At 36.6% G+C, this 21,318-nt stretch overlaps 1 protein-coding gene across 4 annotated transcripts in view; it reads right to left on the minus strand.

Annotated features, from left to right (window-relative positions):
• Positions 1-21,318, minus strand: part of LOC123275179 (hypoxia-inducible factor 1-alpha-like) — a 128,921-nt gene that overhangs the window by 26,067 nt on the left and 81,536 nt on the right. For all 4 annotated transcript variants that reach the window (XM_044743125.1, XM_044743124.1, XM_044743127.1 and 1 more), the window contains one exon: positions 20,469-20,616. In XM_044743125.1, coding sequence (XP_044599060.1) covers positions 20,469-20,616 — 148 coding nt within the window. The remainder of the gene's footprint in view (positions 1-20,468; positions 20,617-21,318) is intronic.

The following is a 21,318-nucleotide window of genomic DNA, read 5'->3' on the forward strand; positions in this document are numbered from 1 at the left end:
CACAGGGCTCTGTTCTTGGTCCACTTCTGTGGAATATCATGTATGACGGGCTCCTGAGACTGAAGCTTCCAAGATGTGTCAAACTGGTAGCGTATGCGGATGATGTTGCCGCAGTGATCGTCGCCAAACACCTCGACGAGATTCAACATCTGTTTGACATCACTTTTGAGAAGATCAACCAGTGGATGGATACAGTGAACCTACAACTGGCCAAGCAGAAGACCGAAGCAGTGCTTATTACCAGCCGAAAAGAAGTTGAAACAATTAAGATTAATGTCAGTGACCGAGAAATCACATCACAACCTCATATACGATATCTGGGAGTGATGCTTGATGCCCGACTCACCTTCAAGCAGCAAGTGGAACACGTCTGTACGAAAGCGTCAGTAGTGAGAGCTAGTCTCGCACGATTGATGCCGAACGTCGGAGGCCCAAAGTAGAGCAGGAGGCTACTATTGTCATCAGTAGTCACATCAGTGCTCACCTACAGAATATCAATTTGGGCTGACGCACTAGAGGTGCAAGATTCATGGAGAAAAGCTGGACCAATATATCGTATGAGTGCCCTACGAGTTGCAAGCGCCTTTCGAACAATATCAGAGGAAGCAGTGTGTGTCATTTCCGGAACTTTGCCGCTCAGAGTCCTAGTTGAGGAAAGACGGAACCTTTACCAACGAAAGAGGACAACCACACAAAGTGCCGAGGAACTCAGAGCTGAAGAACGGCAGAACAGCATCGCACGATGGCAATCGCAGTGGGACGCCGCGATAACAGGGAGATGGACACACCGTCTCATACCGAAGATCGACGTTTGGCTAAACCGAAGTCATGGCGAGGTCAATTACTATCTGACGCAGTTGTTGTCAGGACATGGATGTTTTCGGACGTATCTTCACCGCTTCAAGCATGATGATTCACCGGAGTGCCCGTCCTGCCCAGGAATCAATGAAGACGCGGAGCACGTTTTCTTTGAGTGCCCACGATTTTACCCACAGCGAGATGAGCTGGAGATGATCCTAAAGAAGAAAATCCAACCAGAGACAATAGTAGAAGCAATGTTGTCATCAAGAGCCTCCTGGAACGCCATCAGCACATTTGCAACAGAAGTCCTTATAGACTTGCGTTCCATCGAAAGAAGAAGAGCAAATGACAACAACTAGAAGAAAGGTAAAATAACACCTTAGCTACAAGAAGAAAGAGCAGTAGTTAGATCCTCCCCTCACGAAGTAATGCCTAACGGCGGTTTCCATGAGGGATTAGACGAAAGAGGAAAAGGGGTTTAGGGTTTAGTGGGTAGGGGCGCTACCGTCGAGTTTTAGTATGACACTGCGTCGAGTCGCCACATATCCAGGCTAAACAACTATGCCTAGAATCCATAAAAAGGATTCCCCCCCCCCTTAAAACAAAAAAAAAAAACAAAAACACACACACACACACACACACACACACACACACACACACATACACAAGATCTTTTTTCGTACCTCTTTACAAAAAAAACACACACACACACACACATGCGGACATCATCGCGGAAACATTCGGGGAAGCTTCCTAGGATCTCAAAACGTGAAAATACGTTGAAAACTTGATTTTCGAAAAACGGACGGAAACCAATAACTTCCCAACTTTTTAAATTTTTCAATTTTCTTAGCGGGAAGTTAAAAATTAGGAAAACGGTTGACCCTAAAGGCCATCCCTGCAACTTCCCGCTAATTCCATACTCAAGCGCTCAAAATTGCACTTATTACGTTTTTGAGCTCTTAGAGCTAAAAAATATGATTTTCGTATCATTTTGAGCTCTTTGAGCTCAAAAGTCTGACAGAAGTTTAATAAACCACTATTTTTTGAATTTTCGAACCGCAATAACTTTTGAATGAATGAACCGATTTCCACGCAGTTGACGGCATTTGACGTAGTTTTTAAAGCCTCATAATGAACTTTCGAGTTTAAATTGATCGATTTAGGAATTTCGAAGTAATTCCCAAACAACACTTTTTTCGGTTTTCTTTCGTCAACGATAACTCACGAACGAATCAACCAATTTTGCCCGGCTTGGTGGCGGTCGACGTGGTTTTTTGATGTTAAGGGCTGATTTTTAGAATCGATCGGTAAAGCCGTTTTAAAGTTATTCCAAAAAAACCACATTAAAAAAATTTGTAACTTCCCGTTAAGGAAATTAACAATTTTCCAAAGTTGGGAAGTTACTGGTCTTACCGATCGATTCCAAAAACTAATCAGCTGTATGTATGTATGTATGTATTAGGGTGATTTTTTTTTTACTTTTTTTTTTGTTCGGTCTTATCGTGAATTCTTGTTGGGAATACTCAAAAACAAAAATTCCCTAAAAGCTTGAGCCCTTAATATTAATTTAAGTCCTCAAACAAGGCGTGTGAAGATTTCCCACTGAAAATACACAAAAACTCTGATTTTTAATTTTTTAATTTCTTAAGCTCAGCGGCATTTCATGGGATCACTTTGACCGAAGATGGTTTTTTCTCAGAATTGATCGCTCTACAAAAGTGCCCATTGCGGCAAAGTCGTAACTCACACTTGTGAGGCAGTACAGACCACTGAACCTGATTTTTCCATCGAATTCGCGTTTTTTCGCATTTATCTCGTAAATAACAAGAGCTACGGAAAAAAACTTGTAGGGAATTCAATTTTTTACAAAAAAAAGTCCTATAGACCAAATCGCTAAGATCAATATTAAGCCTTGAATTGATTTTTCCGTGAAATTTTGGCTAATCATTGGTTTTAACTTATTAATATCTTGTTTTCTTTCTCTGTAATATTATATTTTTTTAAGGCTAGAAAAGTAGGATATGATAAATATCTTACATTACAAAAGCTTATATATAAAGAATAGGCTGTATCAAAAAAATCGACCATTTTTTTTTTAAAACTATACGGAAAATATTGTTCAGGATACGGAAAAAAGACGCCTGGTAAAACGGGAGCTCTTAATTTTAATATTAAGTTGTGCCTCATCACGATTTTCCATTTTCCATTTAATTAACATGGGAAATTTTTTTGTGCAAAGTTTGGAATTTTGTAGCTCTTTAACGATTAGTTGCATTGTTTAGGTCAAAACATATTCTTGTAGGAAATTAAACGCTCTTTAAAAAAGGTTTCCTATAATTTTTTGAGAAATGCAATCCTTCAAAAGTTATTCCAATTTAAAAATGTGTATTTTATATAAATGCATTTAAAAAGTCCCGATCCAGTCTTCCCCGTAACATCTATGGGGAAAGAGAGAGGAGGATGTTTAGTCGGTATTGTTGTCAATAATATTGACTTCCGAGTCCGACATACCCAGGACAAACATCTCGTCCTGGTATACGTAAATCAAATGTATTTAACCTCCTCTATAAAAAAAAAAAAAAAAAAAAAATATATATGTATGTATGTATGTGTGTCTGTTTTTTTTTCTTTAAGGGGGGGGGGGGGAATCTTTTTTACGGATTCTAGGCATAGCTGTCTGGCCTGGATATGTGGCGACTCGACGCATTAGGACCGTTTTTTGTGTCATATTTTAGCACTGTAAATTAGCTAGTCACTATTCTGCGCAGATATGCTGGAACGTTCTTCTTTTCAAGAGCTTGCATGATGCAGTCCCAGTTAGCGGAGTTGAAGGCATTCTTAATGTCTAAGGCGGCTACCAGGCAATACTCCTTTGTACCACTCTTCCATCTAGTTCCTGCGATTTCCTCCATGGCCGTATTAACAACCAGGTTGATTGCATCCAGGGTTGATCGTCCTTTCCGAAATCCATACTGGGTGTCTGCCAGGAGTGGGTCAACTAGTGCATCTAACCGTTGATGAATTATACGCTCAAATATCTTACCCGCCTTATCTAGCATGCAGAGTGGTCGGTAAGATGACGGTTCTTCTGGTGGTTTCTTCCCTTTAGGTAACAGTACCAATCGTTGCTGTTTCCATTTACGAGGAAAAGTCCCCTCTTTGAGGCATGCGTTGTAGACGTCTAAGAATAATGTTGGTGCTGCCTTTATGATGGTCTTCAAGGCTATATTAGGGATTCCGTCCAATCCCAGCGCTTTATTATTTCCTACACGGTTGCAGGCCTCCAGCAATTCTTCTTCAGTGACAGGTGGAATGTCGTCTAGTTCGCCTGGCGCTAACTGATAATCGAAACTGTGTTGCTGTGGAAACAATGCAGTGACAATTTCCTGAAGGAGTTGAGGACACGTAGGTGACGGTATTTGTTGTTTTTTCAGGTGGGTCATGACCACTTTATAAAGCCTACCCCACACGTCTTTGTCCACCTCGTATATGAGCTCTTTCCAGCATCTTTTTTTGCTCTCTTTGATGGCCTTATTCAGTTCACGACGAGCTTTTTTGTACTCTGCGATCAGCACTGCAGAGTTAGGTTGTTTATGTGCGTGCGTGTGCGTGTGTGTGCGTGTGTGTGTGCGCGTGTGTGTGCGTGTGTGTGTGTATGTGTGGATGTATGTAAATTTTTTTAAAAGCGGTTTTTTTGGAATAACTTCTAAACGGCTCTACCGATCAATTCCAAAAACTAATCAGCTCTTAATATCAAGAAACCACGTCGATCGTCTCCAGTCCGGTCAAAATCGGTCCATTCGTTCGTGAGTTATCGTTGACGAAAGAAAACCAAAAAAAGTGTTTTTTCGGAATTACTCCGAAATTCCTTGTTCGATCAATTTAAACTGAACGATTTTTAATGAGGCCTAAAAAACGTCGAATGCCGCCAACCGCGTGAAAATCGGTTCATTCATTCAAAAGTTATTGTGATTTAAAAATTCAAAAAAAAGTGTTTTATCAAACTCCTATCAAACTTTTGAGCTCGGAGAGCTCAAAATAATACACAAATTGTATTTATGCGCTCAAAGAGCTCAAAAACGTCATAAGTGCTATTTCAAGCGTGTAGGTATAGAATTGGCGAAAAGTTGCAGGGATGGCCTTCAGGGTCAACCGTTTTCCTAATTTTTTTTATAAGTTGTTACGTTCTCAGAATTTCGCCTAAAATCAATTTTTTAGTTATTTTATAAATATTATATTTTAAATAAGTTATCTCATTTAATTCTCCGAATGCACATTGAGAGATATCCGTTGCTTCGCTGGTGATTTGATCAGCAGCTTGGTAACGGAAATCTCGCGATAAGACATCGGCAGAGAGTCATCGCGAGCCGCGGATAGTCCAAACATCTTGCGTCAGCATGGGACCCGGGCCTCGATGACTCTCTCAGGGAGTAACCTGAGCTGCAAACATGGCTGAAATACTGTTTATAAAAACTAATCTGGAGCTTATTCAAGCCAGTAGATCTCGAGACTCTCTAGTGCAGAGAGCTCTGTCCTCAAGCTTGCACCTCTCCAGATCCTATTATCAAATAAACCAACTATACCGAACATATAGCCTATTACACTTACTATGGGGCGGAGCGCTTTACAGCCGTTCTAACCCATATAAAGAAATCCTTCGGCAGAAGCGCTAGCCAGCATCTTCTCCAGTCTAACCCTCCTGCTGGGCGAACGCTTAATTGGCGTTCCACCAGGTTCCAATCTCTTCGCCAACACCGAATTCCTTTACTTCATTCCTCGAGGAAAACGATCACGTCGATCGGGTCAATCGGTACAAAAGGGTCGTCGTCTCTTGCCCTAGCCGTTTCATCTGTCGTTACCGATAATCGACGACGAAACTCCAGTTGAGCCGCGAGTGGAAGTAGTGCGGGCTACGAAACCGTTGCTGCGTATAATCAACGATGAGATACTCGTCGAACCGCGGGTGAGAGTAGTACGAACCGCCGAGGAAGACTCGCCCAAATCACCGCCGTACCAGGGTCAGTCAATCTTCGCCAGCAACAACCGCCCTGCCTACTGGACGGACATCACCAGGACCTGGAAGCTGGTCCCAGTAGAGGTTCCCAAGGTTCACCCTCCAGGAGGCGTCGTCCCATTCAAGGACCCCAGATACGGATATTATTCCAAGGAGTACTTCAAAAAGACGGGCTACGACATCTACCCGCCCTTTGAAACTAAGTGGTTAGAAACCCAGGGGGTTATCTGGGCTGATTTATGGGGCCTATATTGGTAAGTCAATAATAATTAAAATAAAGCAAGTAAGCTCATCTGTGACGACACACCGGGGGGTCGATCGACTTCCCAAAGTGTCAAAACCTGGTATTTAATTATTAAAATCTCAAAGAATTTATTTGACGTATTTTTGGGAACGTAACATAAGTAAATTTTGATTAAACGAAATTATCAAAATCTTTTTTTGGTTCAAAATTTTACAAATTAAAAGTGCTGATTGTTTTTGAGTACAAAAAAATAGCTTATGTTTGCTAACTAAAATTTACATATTACAATTCAATAATAAAGCTGGGAAAACTTGTTTATTGATTAAATTTATCATTTTTATTTTTATTTTTTCCTTTGATTTATTTTTCAACTTGCTGTTGGAAATTTATAAAAATAACAAGCACTTTTTCTACTTGTATTCTTACAACTTACAACACAACAACTTTTGTGACTCATTTTATGTGTTTCTTTTTAAATAAATTTTAAATAATAATTCGCTTGTATATTTAGCTAACTCGAAATATAAAAACAGCCCCCCTTAGTATCGGATATAGCCACTCGTGGCGCTGACGGTAAATAAGTTTTTCCCCACCACGGCTTCGCACTTAGCGAATACCAGTTACTTCTCTACCAACATTTAAGTCAACCAATCAGAAAATCTACTCGTAAACAACCTTACCGCGAAACAACTCTACCAGATTGAAACTATTATGTCCCAAACTATACCATAACAATCTTTATCATTAATATCTCTACCAAAATTAATTTCAACCATATAAAAGTCTACCATTTTACATCTCTATCAATTTAATATCTACCAGAAACAACTCAACCATATAAGAACTACGCCAAAGTTAATTTATACCAAAAAATAACTCTATCTTAATACAAGACTGATTGAAATTTTTTGTCAGATGAACCTTTTTCTCATAACCACGCCTTGAAAATTGGTATGATTTCACACTTTGATTTTTTAACTTTGGAATTTTGTAATTCACTTAAGAATCAGTATCCGGAAAAAATCCAATAAAGGCCCTTGAAAGGAGTTTAATTCCCTACAAAAAACGTTTCGTAACATTTTTAGCTAAATACACTCCTTTGAAAGTTATTCAAAGTTAAAGTTGAAGTCAAAATGAAACTCTTGTTTTTTTCGCTGTAGGTTTAATTTTTTTGGGCCCGTTGAAAAATTTGATTTTTTTATAGATAATAATTTTTATTTTATCAAATAAATTACGGAAAGTTTGAAAAAATTATAATATATATTTATTTGCCCATGCAAGTACAGACGTGTGTTCGAATACGCTCACTTTTCGTTTTCTTACACAAGTTTTTAGAATGTTAATAATTTACTAGTATATACAAAATCATTCTAATCAACTTAGTTGTTATATTTATTATTTAAATTTGCATAAATTAACTCATAATTAATAAACAATTAGTGAAATCAGTGCATTAATGTTCGTCCGGTGCGGTAGCCTGTATATTTTGTGTATACTTTGTTTTCTGGTGGTGAACTCGCTTATTCTATTGCAATATGTCAGTTCTGTGATATTTTAATACTATTATCAATCGGCTTTTTTCTTTTTAACCCATTTGGAGCAGTGTTAAATTTAACTTTTCTCAGGCATATTGTGTATATCGCAAGGGCTGATACTATAGACAGTACATTTTCTCCACGTGGGCCGGCAATCTAGTCAGTATAGTCCATCTCACAAGGGCAGGTGCATTAGACATATTTTTGTTTACAAGTCGATGTTTACATCGAGCTATGACTGAAAACAAGGATAACAGGACCAACTCCAATAGCCTGAGTGTCAAATGTCGAGGATGCTCCAGTAGTATTGCCAAGGAACAAGTCCAATGCTCTCGATGTCAGGCAATTTTCCATCCTAGTTGTGTAAAACAAGCCATACAGTCGACGCTCTCTGTATTGGACCTCTCTGTATTTGATCACATTCTTCCTCTGTATTTGACGATTTTACACAGCTCTTATGGATAAGGACGAGTCAAATACAGAGAATGGTCCTGTATGGGCGAGTCAAATATAGAGAGCGTTGACTGTACCACTACTTGGTGGGCTCTTCCAAAGATGCTGTGGGAGACGTGGCTCCACTTCAGCAGAAGAAATTAGAGACATCTTTAAGCAAGAAATCCTATCACTTCGTGCGGACTTCAGAAACGAATTAGCTCCAATTATTTCAAGTGTCAAAAGCTTGAAATCTATTGTTGAATCATATACAGAAAAATTTAATGAAAAAATTAATTTGGTAGAAAAAAATTTAGTGGAGTTAGATACTCGCATCTCGAAAGCTGAGGCATCAATTACGTCTAATTCGGAAAAAATCATTGAACTTGGTAATAAAATTGCTAGCTCCTCTGTATCTCCTCAAAACCTAGAAATACTTAGTGAAGTTGAGAATAGACTTACAAGACGTGGTAACGCGATTTTCTTTGGCATTGAAGAGCCTCCTAATAAAATTCCGACAGATCGTAGAAATTTTGACTTAACCACAGTACAAAATATTTGCAATTCTCTGGCTGATAATATTCTGGTAACTAGCTGCACTCGTATTGGTAAATACACATCACTGTCCCTACAACCTCGCCCAATAAAGGCTTCATTTTCGGATAATCATTCTGTTGATCGAATCATCGCGGGACTGATGCGTGAGAAATGTGTAAGCAACGCACAACAAACGATTAGCAATATCTCAATAGTTCGCGATCGTACAGAAATGCAGAGAGCAGAGTTGAAGAAAATACAACAAGAGCTTCAAGAACGGAGAACTGTTGGAGAGAACAACCTAAGGATAGTTCATCGAGCGGGAGCTCCTACGATCAGCGGATAACAACAGCGTCGACACGAAGCGAGCCTCAGTAATAAACTCTATTACGATAGGCATGAGACATTCAGGAGGTCGGGAGGTGGTGTGTTATTCGCTTGCAGAAAACTCTAAATACTATCAGTATTAATCTATCTAATGTTATTTCTATCTTTCTCTGGTAGCGCTATAACTTTGTAAAATTGGCATCTTTTCTGTAGACTTTTAATTATTTATAATAATTTCGTCGAACATAATTGTTCTTTGGACATACTTGTTAGCTCACAAATAATTAATTTACAGCACTCTAATTTCCATCGTAATATCTGAGAGATAAATCTTCGTAATATTCTTATTAGCAATTTCTGTTCTTTTATTTTTTTTTCTTTTTGTAAGCTAAAAATTCTATTGTATTATTTATTATATTACTATATCTATATTTTTATATTATTATATTTTGTCATTATATCATTATATTTGTAAGATTAGATATTTTTTTTTAAATTGTAAAATATCCATTTTACATATATATACATATATGTACACCGCATGTCATTAAGCTATGTTTTACAACATTGTAGCGACCCTGTTATTTGCCTATGGGCTGTTGGGTTGATTTAAAAATAAATAAATAAATAAATAAATATAATAGATTTATTAACGTTGAAAAGCTTTTTTCTTCAGAAAATTGCATTGTTACTTGTGGTCAAGGTTTTACTTTGTGTATTGGAGTATTTTCATTAATATAAATTATTTAAAAATTAATTGAAACAGTTATTATGATTTATCACGACGATTATTATTCAACTTTTATTATTGTGTTATGTAAGTTTATATTATTATATTATTGTTACTGTAAGTTTGATGAAATTATAAATTTAAAGAGTGTGAGAAATTATTTTAAAGCCGAGCGAGTCTAGCGTGTAAAAGAAATTAATTGTGAAATAATTTAAAAGAATGGGAAATTATTTTAAGCCCCGAGCCGATTTAGTATGGAAACGAAATAATTTCGTAAGAAATTATTTTAAAGAATAAATACTTAGAATCTGGCCGACGGAATGGATAGATAATGAAAGAATGACGATTGAAATTCAAAATAATTACGAGCGACTCAAATAAATTATCTTAAGGTAGTTCTTTCCCAACCTATAGTTTATGCTACTGCTGTCTCTTTCATTCGCTAGTGTCGCCTCTTTTACGGGCTATCGCTCACTTACTTCCACGCATGACTTTATTTGTCCACAGATTCGGTAGAATCTGGCGCCAAGTTCCGTTCAAATCCGTTGTAAACGAAGCGCCAGACTACCGAGTGTGTTTACCGTAAGCAGAACGATATTTTCAGGTTGCAAAATTTTATTCATTCTACAGACCTTTTTTTTCTTCAATGATACTCTATAATAATACGTTATATGTTATATTATCAATATTAATTAATAATGGTCTTTGAAAATAATAAATTCTATTTAAAATTAATTAAATTCACTGGCACAAACTATAGCGACCCAGATTTTTAGATCCTGACTTTTTTCTTATGGAAAAAGTGACATGCCACAGACTAAATAATTCGAGAATCCATGGTAATCCTTCTATAGATAGGAAACTACAGTTAGAAAAATATATTTCACAGCTTGCACCTACACCCGCCAGGGTGCGCTAGAATTATTTCTACATAAAATGTAGCTTCAAGAGGATAGTTTGTTATAAAAAATGCAGCCAACGCGAGATTTAAGTTGATACCAATTGTCAATTTTTATTATAATTACAAAAAATACTAAAATCTGAACAGAAACAGCTTCACTGTAAAAAATCGCGCCAAGTCTACGTTCATAAGACTTATAAGAAAAAAAAATTTTTTTTTCTTTACAAAAAAAAAAATAAAATCAAAATATTAAAAAATCCAAGTAACCGATATGATTGTATATAAATTTCGGAAATTAAAAAACATTTTGTTATAAATTTAAAAATTAAAGAAATAATTTTGGAACGTACTTGGTGTGCGTCATTGTGTATGTCAAATTTTTTTTCAGTCTTAGTAGATAGATTTTACGAATTTTATAAAAAGTAAAATATTTTGCAACCACGCACACTAAATACGTTCCAAAATTATTTCTTTAATTTTTGAATTTACAACAAAATGTTTTTTAATTTCCGAAAATTATATGCAATCATATCGGTTACTTGGATTTTTTAATATTTTGATTTTATTTTTTTTTGTAAAGAAAAAAAAATTTTTTTTTCTTTTAAGTCTTATGAACGTAGACTTGGCGCGATTTTTTACTTTACTAGTTTATCAATGATTTCTCAAAAACTATGTAGTAGGGAATTCCAGAATTTTGTAGGGTAATTATACATGTATTAATCTAAGTAATATTAGTTTTTCGTGAAATTCTTAAAATTTCTTCAATACAAAAATAATAAAACTTCGCGGTTTTCTCTCTCTTTTCCCATACCACCTGTGTAAAAGTGTCATTTTCAATTGCAATTATCTTCGGTTAGAAGTGGTAAATCGTCTCTAAATTTTAACAGCGTGTGTATTATGTATTTAGATACTTCTATACAAAGTTTAGGAGATTTCTTGAATTTTTGCTTTTTTGGCCTAACTACCTTAAGGAAAATAAAAACTTGGAAAATTTTCGGAGATTGTTGGGCTTGCGCGGGCCTTGATAGAGGGCGACGGTGGGGAAAACTTTTCCGTTGTACTAGTGTTTAAAAAACTGTTAAGTACCGTTTGGAAAATAAATTTAATTAATTTTTTGTAACTTTTTCCCTAAAAATAAACTATATTGTAATTACTTATACCAAAATTAGATTGTAACGACATTAAATACTAGCCAAGTCCAATGGACAAGATTGTAATAATAATAATAAATTATATGTAATAATGTACTAATGGTTAGTTATACCATTAAGAACATTGTAACGCCTTATTATATCAATAAAATTTTCTGAAATCTAAAAAAAAAAAAAAAAATTTAATTAATTCTTTCTCGGGAGAGTTACTTGGAGGAAGGCTATTCTATCAGTAATTCGAGAAGATGACACTCTAGGTAGAGTGCCGTGATAAGTGCCGGGACCTTCCCGACGAAAGCACGACTCCCCATGCCAAAGCCTTCAGCCAAGGTACGGTAAGCGATCATAATTCGAGTAGGTGGGGACGAGTAGGAGGCTATCCGCTCATCCTCTGGGACAGTGTAGGGCTCCCAGGGTGACGACTGCCACCCTGGAGGGTACTGGGGAACCAGCTTGTGTTTGATAGACCGCGATTTTGAATTTGAACCGGTATTACCATCGTATTTGTGTAGAGAGAGTGTATCTATTGTCTTGTTATATTGTTTATTTGTTAAATTGACATGGTCAGGCCAATGAAGAGGTTTTTATTCTTTGATTTATTAATTAAAATGAAGTGTGTAATTTATGTTTTTGGTATTTTTGATGCGATCTCCGTTTAAGACCCTGGACTCCGGCGAGCAAATTTCGAGCCAGAGATTAATTATTATTTACTTGGACACGTGGTCGTTACATACTGTTCTTTAATCATTAATCATTTAAAAAATATGAGTTTGAATTTAGCCGACATCCGACAATTGAAAACTTTAACAATCGATATCTTCATGAAAATATCGATTAGCACAATTTTTCAAAGTGATAATGGCGTGTATTTACATTGTCTGTAAGAGCATTTTTATGCTCGACTGCATTGACTTCGTTTTGAATAAAACACTTATTTTTTATGCATATGTGATAAGTGAAAAATTTTGGTTCGCTTCATTTTGCGTTATGAACTTGACTTCTGGATGTAAATGGGGCATTTCATACCAAATCGGCCACTTTTTTAGGTCAACCTCTCCAATTCTTTTTCAAATTTTATATGTTTTCAATACCGTCAAAGAACACCTTCATAAATTTTTTCAAATTTTTTTGACCACCCGTTGCTGAGATAGGGTAAATGCACCAGTTGTTGACCGGTCACCAATTAGTTGACCGATGTATATAAAAGTTAATTAATTAATATTTTGCAAGGGTTTTTTCTTCTTAAAGTATTAAAATAAAAAAATATGGCATTTAATCATCATAATAAAAAATTACGCAATTTATTGCGCAGTGATTACAGCTTTAAAAAAAATTAGGAAAATGGTTGACCCTAAAGGCCATCCCTGCAACTTCCTGCTAATTCCGTTAATACCTGGCCGCTTTTTTTGAGCTCTTCGATCTCAAAAATACAATCTGTGTGATGTTATGAGCTCTCAAAGCTCAAAAAGATACTTTTTCTATGCTTTTGAGCTCTCTAAGAAATTGAGCTGTCTGATAGAAGTTTCATAGAACACTATTTTTTGAATTTTCAAACCGCAATAACTTTTGAATGAATGAACGGATTCTTACGCGGTTGGCAGCATTCTGCGCAGTTTTTTAAGCCTCATGAAGAATTTCTAAGTTTCAATTGGTCAAATTAGAAATTTCGGAGTAACTCCGAAAAAACACTTTTTTTGGTTTTCTTTCGTTCACGATATCTCTCGAACAAATCAACCGATTTTGACCGGATTGGCGGTGATCGACGTGGTTTTTCAAGGTTTAGAGCTGATTAGTTTTTGGAATCGATCAGTAGAGCCGTTTAAAAGTTATTCCAAAAAAACCACTTTTGAAAAAATTTTTTTTCCTATTTTTTTTTCAGATTTTTCCAAATTTCTTAAAATCTATCGGTCCGATCTAAGTTTGGCGAAGCCCTTTCGAATGGCACCAACCGCGATGAAATCGGTTCAACCGTTCAAAAGTTATGAGAGGTTTACATACTCTCTCTCACACACACACACACACACACACTCACACACACACACACACACACACACACACACACACACACACACACACACACATACACACACACGCGCACACACACACACACACACACACACACACACACACACACACACACACACACACACACACACACACATACGGAAGTAGTCAGGGAAGCTTCCTATGACCTTCAAACGTCGAGATCTGATGAAAACTCGATTTTTGCAAAACGGGGTGAAAACAATAACTTCCCGATTTTTGAAAATCTTCGATTTTCTTAGCGGGAAGTTAATATACAAAAGAATTTTTGACCGTCATCAGACCGCTCTAAAGAGGGAAGCTGGAGAAATTTGTGAAATCCCACTAAAGGCAATCAAAATCCGTAAAGCCTTTAGGGGTACACAGACAGCCACAGTGTTACTACCAGCAGCTGCAGCACAAAAGTTACTGGAGGGAAACTGCAAAATAAGGATCGGCTGGGTCAATTGCCGAATGAGAGCAACGAAGAGACCCATACAATGCTTCAAATGCTGGCACTTTGGGCACTTTGGGCACTTCGGATCTTAGTGCAAAAGCGAAGTCGAACGGTCTAAGCACTGCATAAGGTGCGAAAAAGAAGGACACAAAATTACTGATTGTAAAAATCCAGCTAAATGTGCACTGTGTGTTGAACAAGCACGGCGTAAAAAAGGCGGTTCACCATGCAGGCACGAACAGATGCCCCGTCTTCCAAGAAGCGATCCAGAAGATAACGAAGCCAAGAACATGAAAATATTGCAGGTCAACCTGCTCATGCAAACTGTGCGCGAATTAGAGGTAGACGTAGCACTTATAAGTAAGCCTTATAGACACCTGAGTAACCAACCCTGGGAATCCGACAGCACTAACAATGCCGTCATCTGGTCCTGCGGTAAATGTCCTTTTCAGAGAACAGTCAACAATAAAGAAGCCGGCTTCGTAGCAGCATGGGTAGATGGCCTCCGCTTCTACAGTTGCTATGCACCACCTAGTCTCTCTAATGAACAGTTTGAAGACTTCTTTGATCGGCTAACTGAGGACGCAAGAAAACACTTTCCCGTGGCAATAGCTGGTGACTTCAATTCCTGGGCAGCAGACTGGGGCAGCAAGTTCACTAATACACGTGGAAAAGCACTTCTCGAGGCAATGGCCACACTGGACGTGATTCTTCTTAACACCGGTGACACGCCAACGTATGCTAAGGGAGAGGCAAACTCAATTGTCGACCTTACATTTGTCAGCAGTTGCTTAGCTCGAAGAGGTTTTTCTTAGAAAGTATTGAAAATCTACACAGCCAGTGACCATAGTGCGATACTATGGGAAATATCAATTGGCCAGAATCTAACAAGAGTCAACAGTAACGCCAGCGCGGTTGGGTGGACAGTTAAATCTCTCAACCTCACTGCTTTAGTAGTAGCCCTAGAGTGCGATCCGATCATCGTAGAAACTGCTGAAGAGAAGACCAAGGACCTAATGAGAAGAGTCACCCAGGCTTGCGACGCCAGTATGTCTCGGAAACGTGGCATGAATTCAAGACCTTCGGTGCACTGGTGGAACGATCACATTAGCATTCTACGTTCAGAGTGTCTTAAAAAAAGAAGAAAGTCTCAGCGTGGCTACAGACGATCTAACTCTACAAAGCTGTTGGCAGAGTATAAAAAGGCCCGTCGAGAACTAAACAGAGCCTGAAGACATCCCAACTATCCCAACTATCACGTTGGACGAGTTGATAGAGGCAGGCAATCGAGTAGGGAATAATAAGGCACCGGGATTGGACGGAATCCCTAATATTGCTCTGAAATCAATCCTTAGGGCAGCACCGGCATTATTCCTGGACGTTTACGATACATGCCTGAAGAAAGGGACTTTTCCCCAGAAGTGGAAACAGCAACGGCTAGTGCTACTTCCGAAGGGGAAAAAGCCGCCAGAAGAACCGTCATCCTATCGACCACGCTGCATGTTAGACACGGCTGGCAAGATATTCGAGCGCATAATTCATCAGAGAATAGAGGCTGTAGTCGATCCACTCCTGGCAGAGAACCAGTTTGGTTTCCGAAAAGGACGGTCAACTCTGGATGCGATCAAATTGGTTGTTGATACAGCCAAGGATGCAATCGCCGGTACGAGATGGAAGGGTGGAAAGAAGAAATACTGCTTGGTGGCTGCTTTGGATATCAAGAATGCCTTCAACTCCGCTAACTGGGACTGCGTTATGCGGGCTCAAGAAGAAAAAAACGTACCAGGATACCTTCGCAGAATGGTAGCGAGCTACTTCACGAATAGGGTTCTGAAATATGACACGAAGAACGGTACGGAAGTGTACAAAATCTCCGGAGGAGTGCCACAGGGATCAGTTTTAGGTCCTCTGCTATGGAGCATCATGTATGATGACCTCTTGAGAATAGCATTGCCCACGGGAGTCAAACTTGTAGCATATGCGGATGACGTAGCTGTCGTGATCGTCGCAAAGCACCTCGAAGAGATAGAAATGGCATTTGATATTACATTCAGACGAGTCAATTTGTGGATGGACATGATGAACTTGCAACTAGCCAAACATAAAACCGAGGCAGTGCTCATGACTCATAGAAAAACGGTAGAAACCATCAAGTTGAGAGTCGGAGAACAAGAAATAACATCACAACCATTTATCCGTTATCTGGGAGTGATGCTGGATGCCCGACTCAACTTCAAGCAGCAGGTGGAACACGTCAGTGCCAAAGAGTCAGTAGTGAGGGCTAGTCTCGCACGGCTGATGCCTAACATCGGAGGCCCAATGCAGAGCAGGAGGCTACTATTGTCATCAGTAGTCACATCAGTGCTCACTTACGGAATATCCATTTGGGCTGATGCACTGGAAACCCAGAAATCATGGAGAAAAGCTGGACCAGTATATCGACTGAGTGTCCTATGAGTAGCTAGTGCCTTCCACACTATATCAGAAGAAGCAGTGTGCGTCATTGCCGGAACTCTACCTCTTAGAGTTCTAGTAGAGGAAAGACGAGCCCTTTTACCAACGAAAAAGGTCAACTGCACTGAGCCCTGAAGAACTTAGAATTGAAGAACGGAAGAACAGCATAGGCCGATGGCAACTACAATGGGATGCTGCAGAGAAGGGTAGGTGGACGCACCACCTCATACCTCGGATCGACATTTGTCTTAACCGGAATCACGGCGAGGTCAATTACTATCTTACGCAGATGTTGTCGGGACACCGGTGTTTTCGAGAGTATCTACACCGCTTTAAGCACGATGACTCTTCGGAGTGCCCGTCCTGCCCAGGAGTTGCTGTAGATGCGGAGCACGTCTTCTTTGTATGTCCTCGTTTCGATCCATAGCGTGAAGAGTTGGAGAGGATCCTGAACCAGAGAATGCAACCAGATTCACTAGTGGAAGCAATGTTGTGATCAGAAGCTGCCTGGAACGCTACCAACACGTTTGCAACAGAAGTCTTCAAAGACTTGCGTTCCACCGAAAGAAGAAGAGCAAATATCAGAAGATAGAAGAAAGGTAGTTAACACCTTAGCCACCAGAAGGAAGAGCAGTAGCTAGTTCCTCCTCTCACGAAGTAATGCTTGACGGCGGTTCCCATGAGGGATTAGAGGAAAGAAGAAAAGGGGTTTAGGGTTTAGTGAGTAGGGGCGTTAGCGTCGAGTTTTAGTATGACGCTGCGTCGAGTCTTCACATATCCAGGCGAAACAGCTCAGCCTGGAATCCGCAAAAAGGATTCCCCCCTCTGAAAACACACACACACACACACGTACATACAGACATAGTGATACCATCGCGGGAATAGTCAGGGAAGCTTCCTAGGACTTCAAAACGTCGAGATCTGATGAAAACTCGATTTTCGAAAAACGGAGTAAAACCAATAACTTCCCGATTTTTGAAAATTTTCAATTTTCTTAGCGGGAAGTTAAAAATATTTTATGTTTGTTTACAACGCGACCAGCCATAAACCGGTTAAAAGTAACTAGCGTACAATTGGAGAGTGAGTGCATTTCATTATTAATTTAGTGATATTAATTGACATAATATAAAATATTTTAGTTTTATTATGTTAATTAAAGATCAGATTCCAACTCTTATGGAAAAATACAGTAAAATTATCAGTTTTAATATTATTTTAAGATCGGTCAACTATTGGATCCGTTAGAAGCCCATTACCCAGTAAAAAATGCATTCAGTCATTTATTAGACCCTCTGATTTTATTACAATCCAATTAATGACCGTATATTTATAATACAAACTGCTTAACCTCTAAATTAAATCTGTCAAGTTTTTCAAGTACTTTAGTCAGTCAATGTTTTGTAAATATAAAAATAATGATTATAAAATGTATATTTATAATTAAAATAATACTTAAAATCTTTTTTGATCATTAAATTTTATTTTGTTCTAATTTTTTGAGTGAACGGTTATATCAAAGAACGAATAATTAGAAAAAAGAATTGCTAAGCAATTAAAAAAAAGAAGAAGAATAAAATATTTCAAGTGAATCAGAACAATTATCGTCGTCAGAATGAATTTGTGATTATTTGTGACCTAAAGAAATGTGACTTTATGTTAATTATTGCTATTATTTATCTTATTTTATAAAAAAATACGATTTAAAATTATATTGGAAGTTTAGTTTTGTTAAAGATGTCGTTAATACTTCAAAAGTACTGAATAAATTTAATTACATACATGTAGTTTACAAAATTACTTATAATTATTTCAGCGGTCAATTAATTAGAGAACGGTCGGTCATTAATTGGGTTTCTTAGGTCAATAATTGGTGATTTTAGTATTTCAAGATTTAAATAACAAAATTAATTTAATTTTGTTAATTTTTATTATAAATAGTTATTAATTATTATTAATTAAGTATTTAACTTTAATAAAATCCATTACAAATTGTAGTTAATAACTTAATAGTTTTTTTATAGCTTAGTACAAAAAAAGAAAACCTTAATCGGTCAATAATTGGTGCATTTACCTTATTGATTTTTTCCAAAATTCAAATTTTTTTTTTGAAACAGCTATAACCTCGCGGAAAATACAGCTATCGGGGTCCCATTTTTTTTTCGAATTTTTTTTTTAATGCTCTTTCAAGAAAAAAAATACCTCTGATCTTCTTCAATTTATTCTTATTTTTTTTTTAATTTTAAGCAAAAAAAACTTTTTTTCGAAATGTATGCCACCTTGGACTTTTTTGAAAAAATTCTCAAGAAAACTTGGACAAATATAGAAAGTTTTTAGACCAATCCGATCGTGGTTCAACGTTTCGTTCTATTTTTTTTCTTAATTCAAAAATATTTTTTTTTAAATTGCATGTGTTTACTTTTGCACTCTCATGCATGTACTCGAATAATTATTTTTTTGTACCAGAGAAACAATTTAATCAATATTTTCATTAATTTAGCATTTATCTATTAATTTAATTAATTGGAGTTTATTCGTAACATCAAAATAATTAGCCTCTTTCAAATTCATCATGAACGTATTAAGCGCCATCTTTTGACCATGAGATTGACAAGATTTCTTCCTTATGTAAGTACAATTTTTATATTGGTTGCATTGGCTTTTATCACGGTATTTGGGTATTTGTTTATTTTGGTGAATTCACGTTTAATTTTTGATTACTTGTATTAAAAGTAACTTTAATTCAAGTTCATATTTAAATTAATATTAACACTTACTTAAAATAAAGTTTGACTATAAAATTATTTGAAAGAGTTGTTAATTAATTAATTAAGAGTTGAGTAATTAATTTTCAATAGTACGGTATGTTTACAAAGATCAGTAATCAATAATTAAACGTCAATTCACCAAAATAACCAAATACGGTGATAAAAGCCAATGCAACCAACATACATAAAAATTGTACTTACATAAGGGAGAAATTCTAGTCAATCTCATTGTCAAAAGATGGCGCTTAGTACGTTTATGATGAATTTGAAAGAGGCTAATTATTTTGATGTTACGAATATACTCCAATAATTTATTAAATTAATAAATAAATGCTAAATTAATCGAAGTATTGATTAAATTGTTTCTCTGGTACAAAAAAAAATTATCCGAGCACATGCATGAGAGTGTAAAAGTAAATACATGCAATTAAAAAAAAAAACAATTTTTGAATTAAGAAAAAAAATAGAACGAAACGTTGAACCACGATTAGATTGGTCTAAAAACTTTCTACATTTGTCCAAGTTTTCTTGAGAATTTTTTCAAAAAAATGCAAGGGGGCATACATTTCGAAAAAATGTTTTTTTTTGCCTAGACTTAAAAAAAAAAATAAGAATAAATTAAAGAAGATCAAAGAGGTATTTTTTTCTTGAAAGAGCATTAAAAAACAACAATTTTGAAAAAAAACGGGACCCCGATAACTGTATTTTCCGCAAAGTTATAGCTGTTTCAAAAAAAAAATTTTGAATTTTGGAAAAAATCAATATCTCAGCAACGGGTGGTCAAAAAAATTTGAAAAAATTTATGAAGGTGTTCTTTGACGGTATTGAAAACATATGAAATTTTCAAAAAAATTGGAGAGGTCGACCTAAGAAAGTGGCCGATTTGGTATGAAATGCCCCATTTACATCCAGAAGTCAGGTTCATAACGCAAAATAAAGCGAATCAAAATTTTTCACTTATCACATATGTATCAAAAATAAGTGTTTTATTCAAAACGAAATCAATGCAGTCGAGCATGTCTATTTATACTTCTAGAATTCTTCAATTCGTTCATATTTTGATTTGTCATATTAGATTTCAAGAATTCGTCTTACCTTAGTATATAATTCACACAAACAATTGACAATGGTTTACGTCTCTTCGTACAGTGAATAACAGTAGCTTGAGTTACAACCCAAGCATAACCTCCTGTTCTGCCGAGAAATCGATAAGCGACAGTTTCACACTGGCCTTTGCTAAATACTGAAAATAACAAAAAATGTTTATTAAATATGCAATTGTTGGAAAATAGTTTAATTAAATGAATGTGATTTATGACAGAGATGTATTCAATGTAAGACGTACAGGAATCTTGCGATTTATCCCCTGATAAAAACATTTTGCTCCAACAAGCCGCGTAGTGAGGCATGCGTTTACTTTCGGAAAACATTAACTAGATCCATGAGGACAATACTCTTTCATACTAAACCTACTGGGTGTAAATACCTATACCTAACTAGAGTTATCACTAAGTCGTACCTATTTAAACTTTACTCATTGCCTCAAAAATAATGGACATTAAATCACCAAATGATGGATAATCATAATAATACCTTTATTAAACAGAAGAATAAAAAAGGCCATTCGGAAGCCGAAATGGAAGTAGATTTCTTATATAATTCTAAAACGGCTGCGACAGTAAAACTGTTTCCTTGAACGAACTCTAAAATGAGTAATATTAAGCTATTACCACTTCTAGGAAGTGAAAATTGAAGCTGAATAATAGACCTTTATGATGAAATTTCCCGAATTTCAATATCTTGGCTAGTTCAGTAATTACACCAAGTTGAACTGGTAAAAACATCAATTTTTACGATTTTCAAAATTTTTAAATCCTGTCATTTCTACACTACTCGCCCGATAAAGCTCGTCTTCGATATTAACCTCGGTCTTTATAGATAGATA

Source organism: Cotesia glomerata, linkage group LG1 (genome assembly GCF_020080835.1).
Source record: "Cotesia glomerata isolate CgM1 linkage group LG1, MPM_Cglom_v2.3, whole genome shotgun sequence".
NCBI lineage: Eukaryota > Metazoa > Arthropoda > Insecta > Hymenoptera > Braconidae > Cotesia > Cotesia glomerata.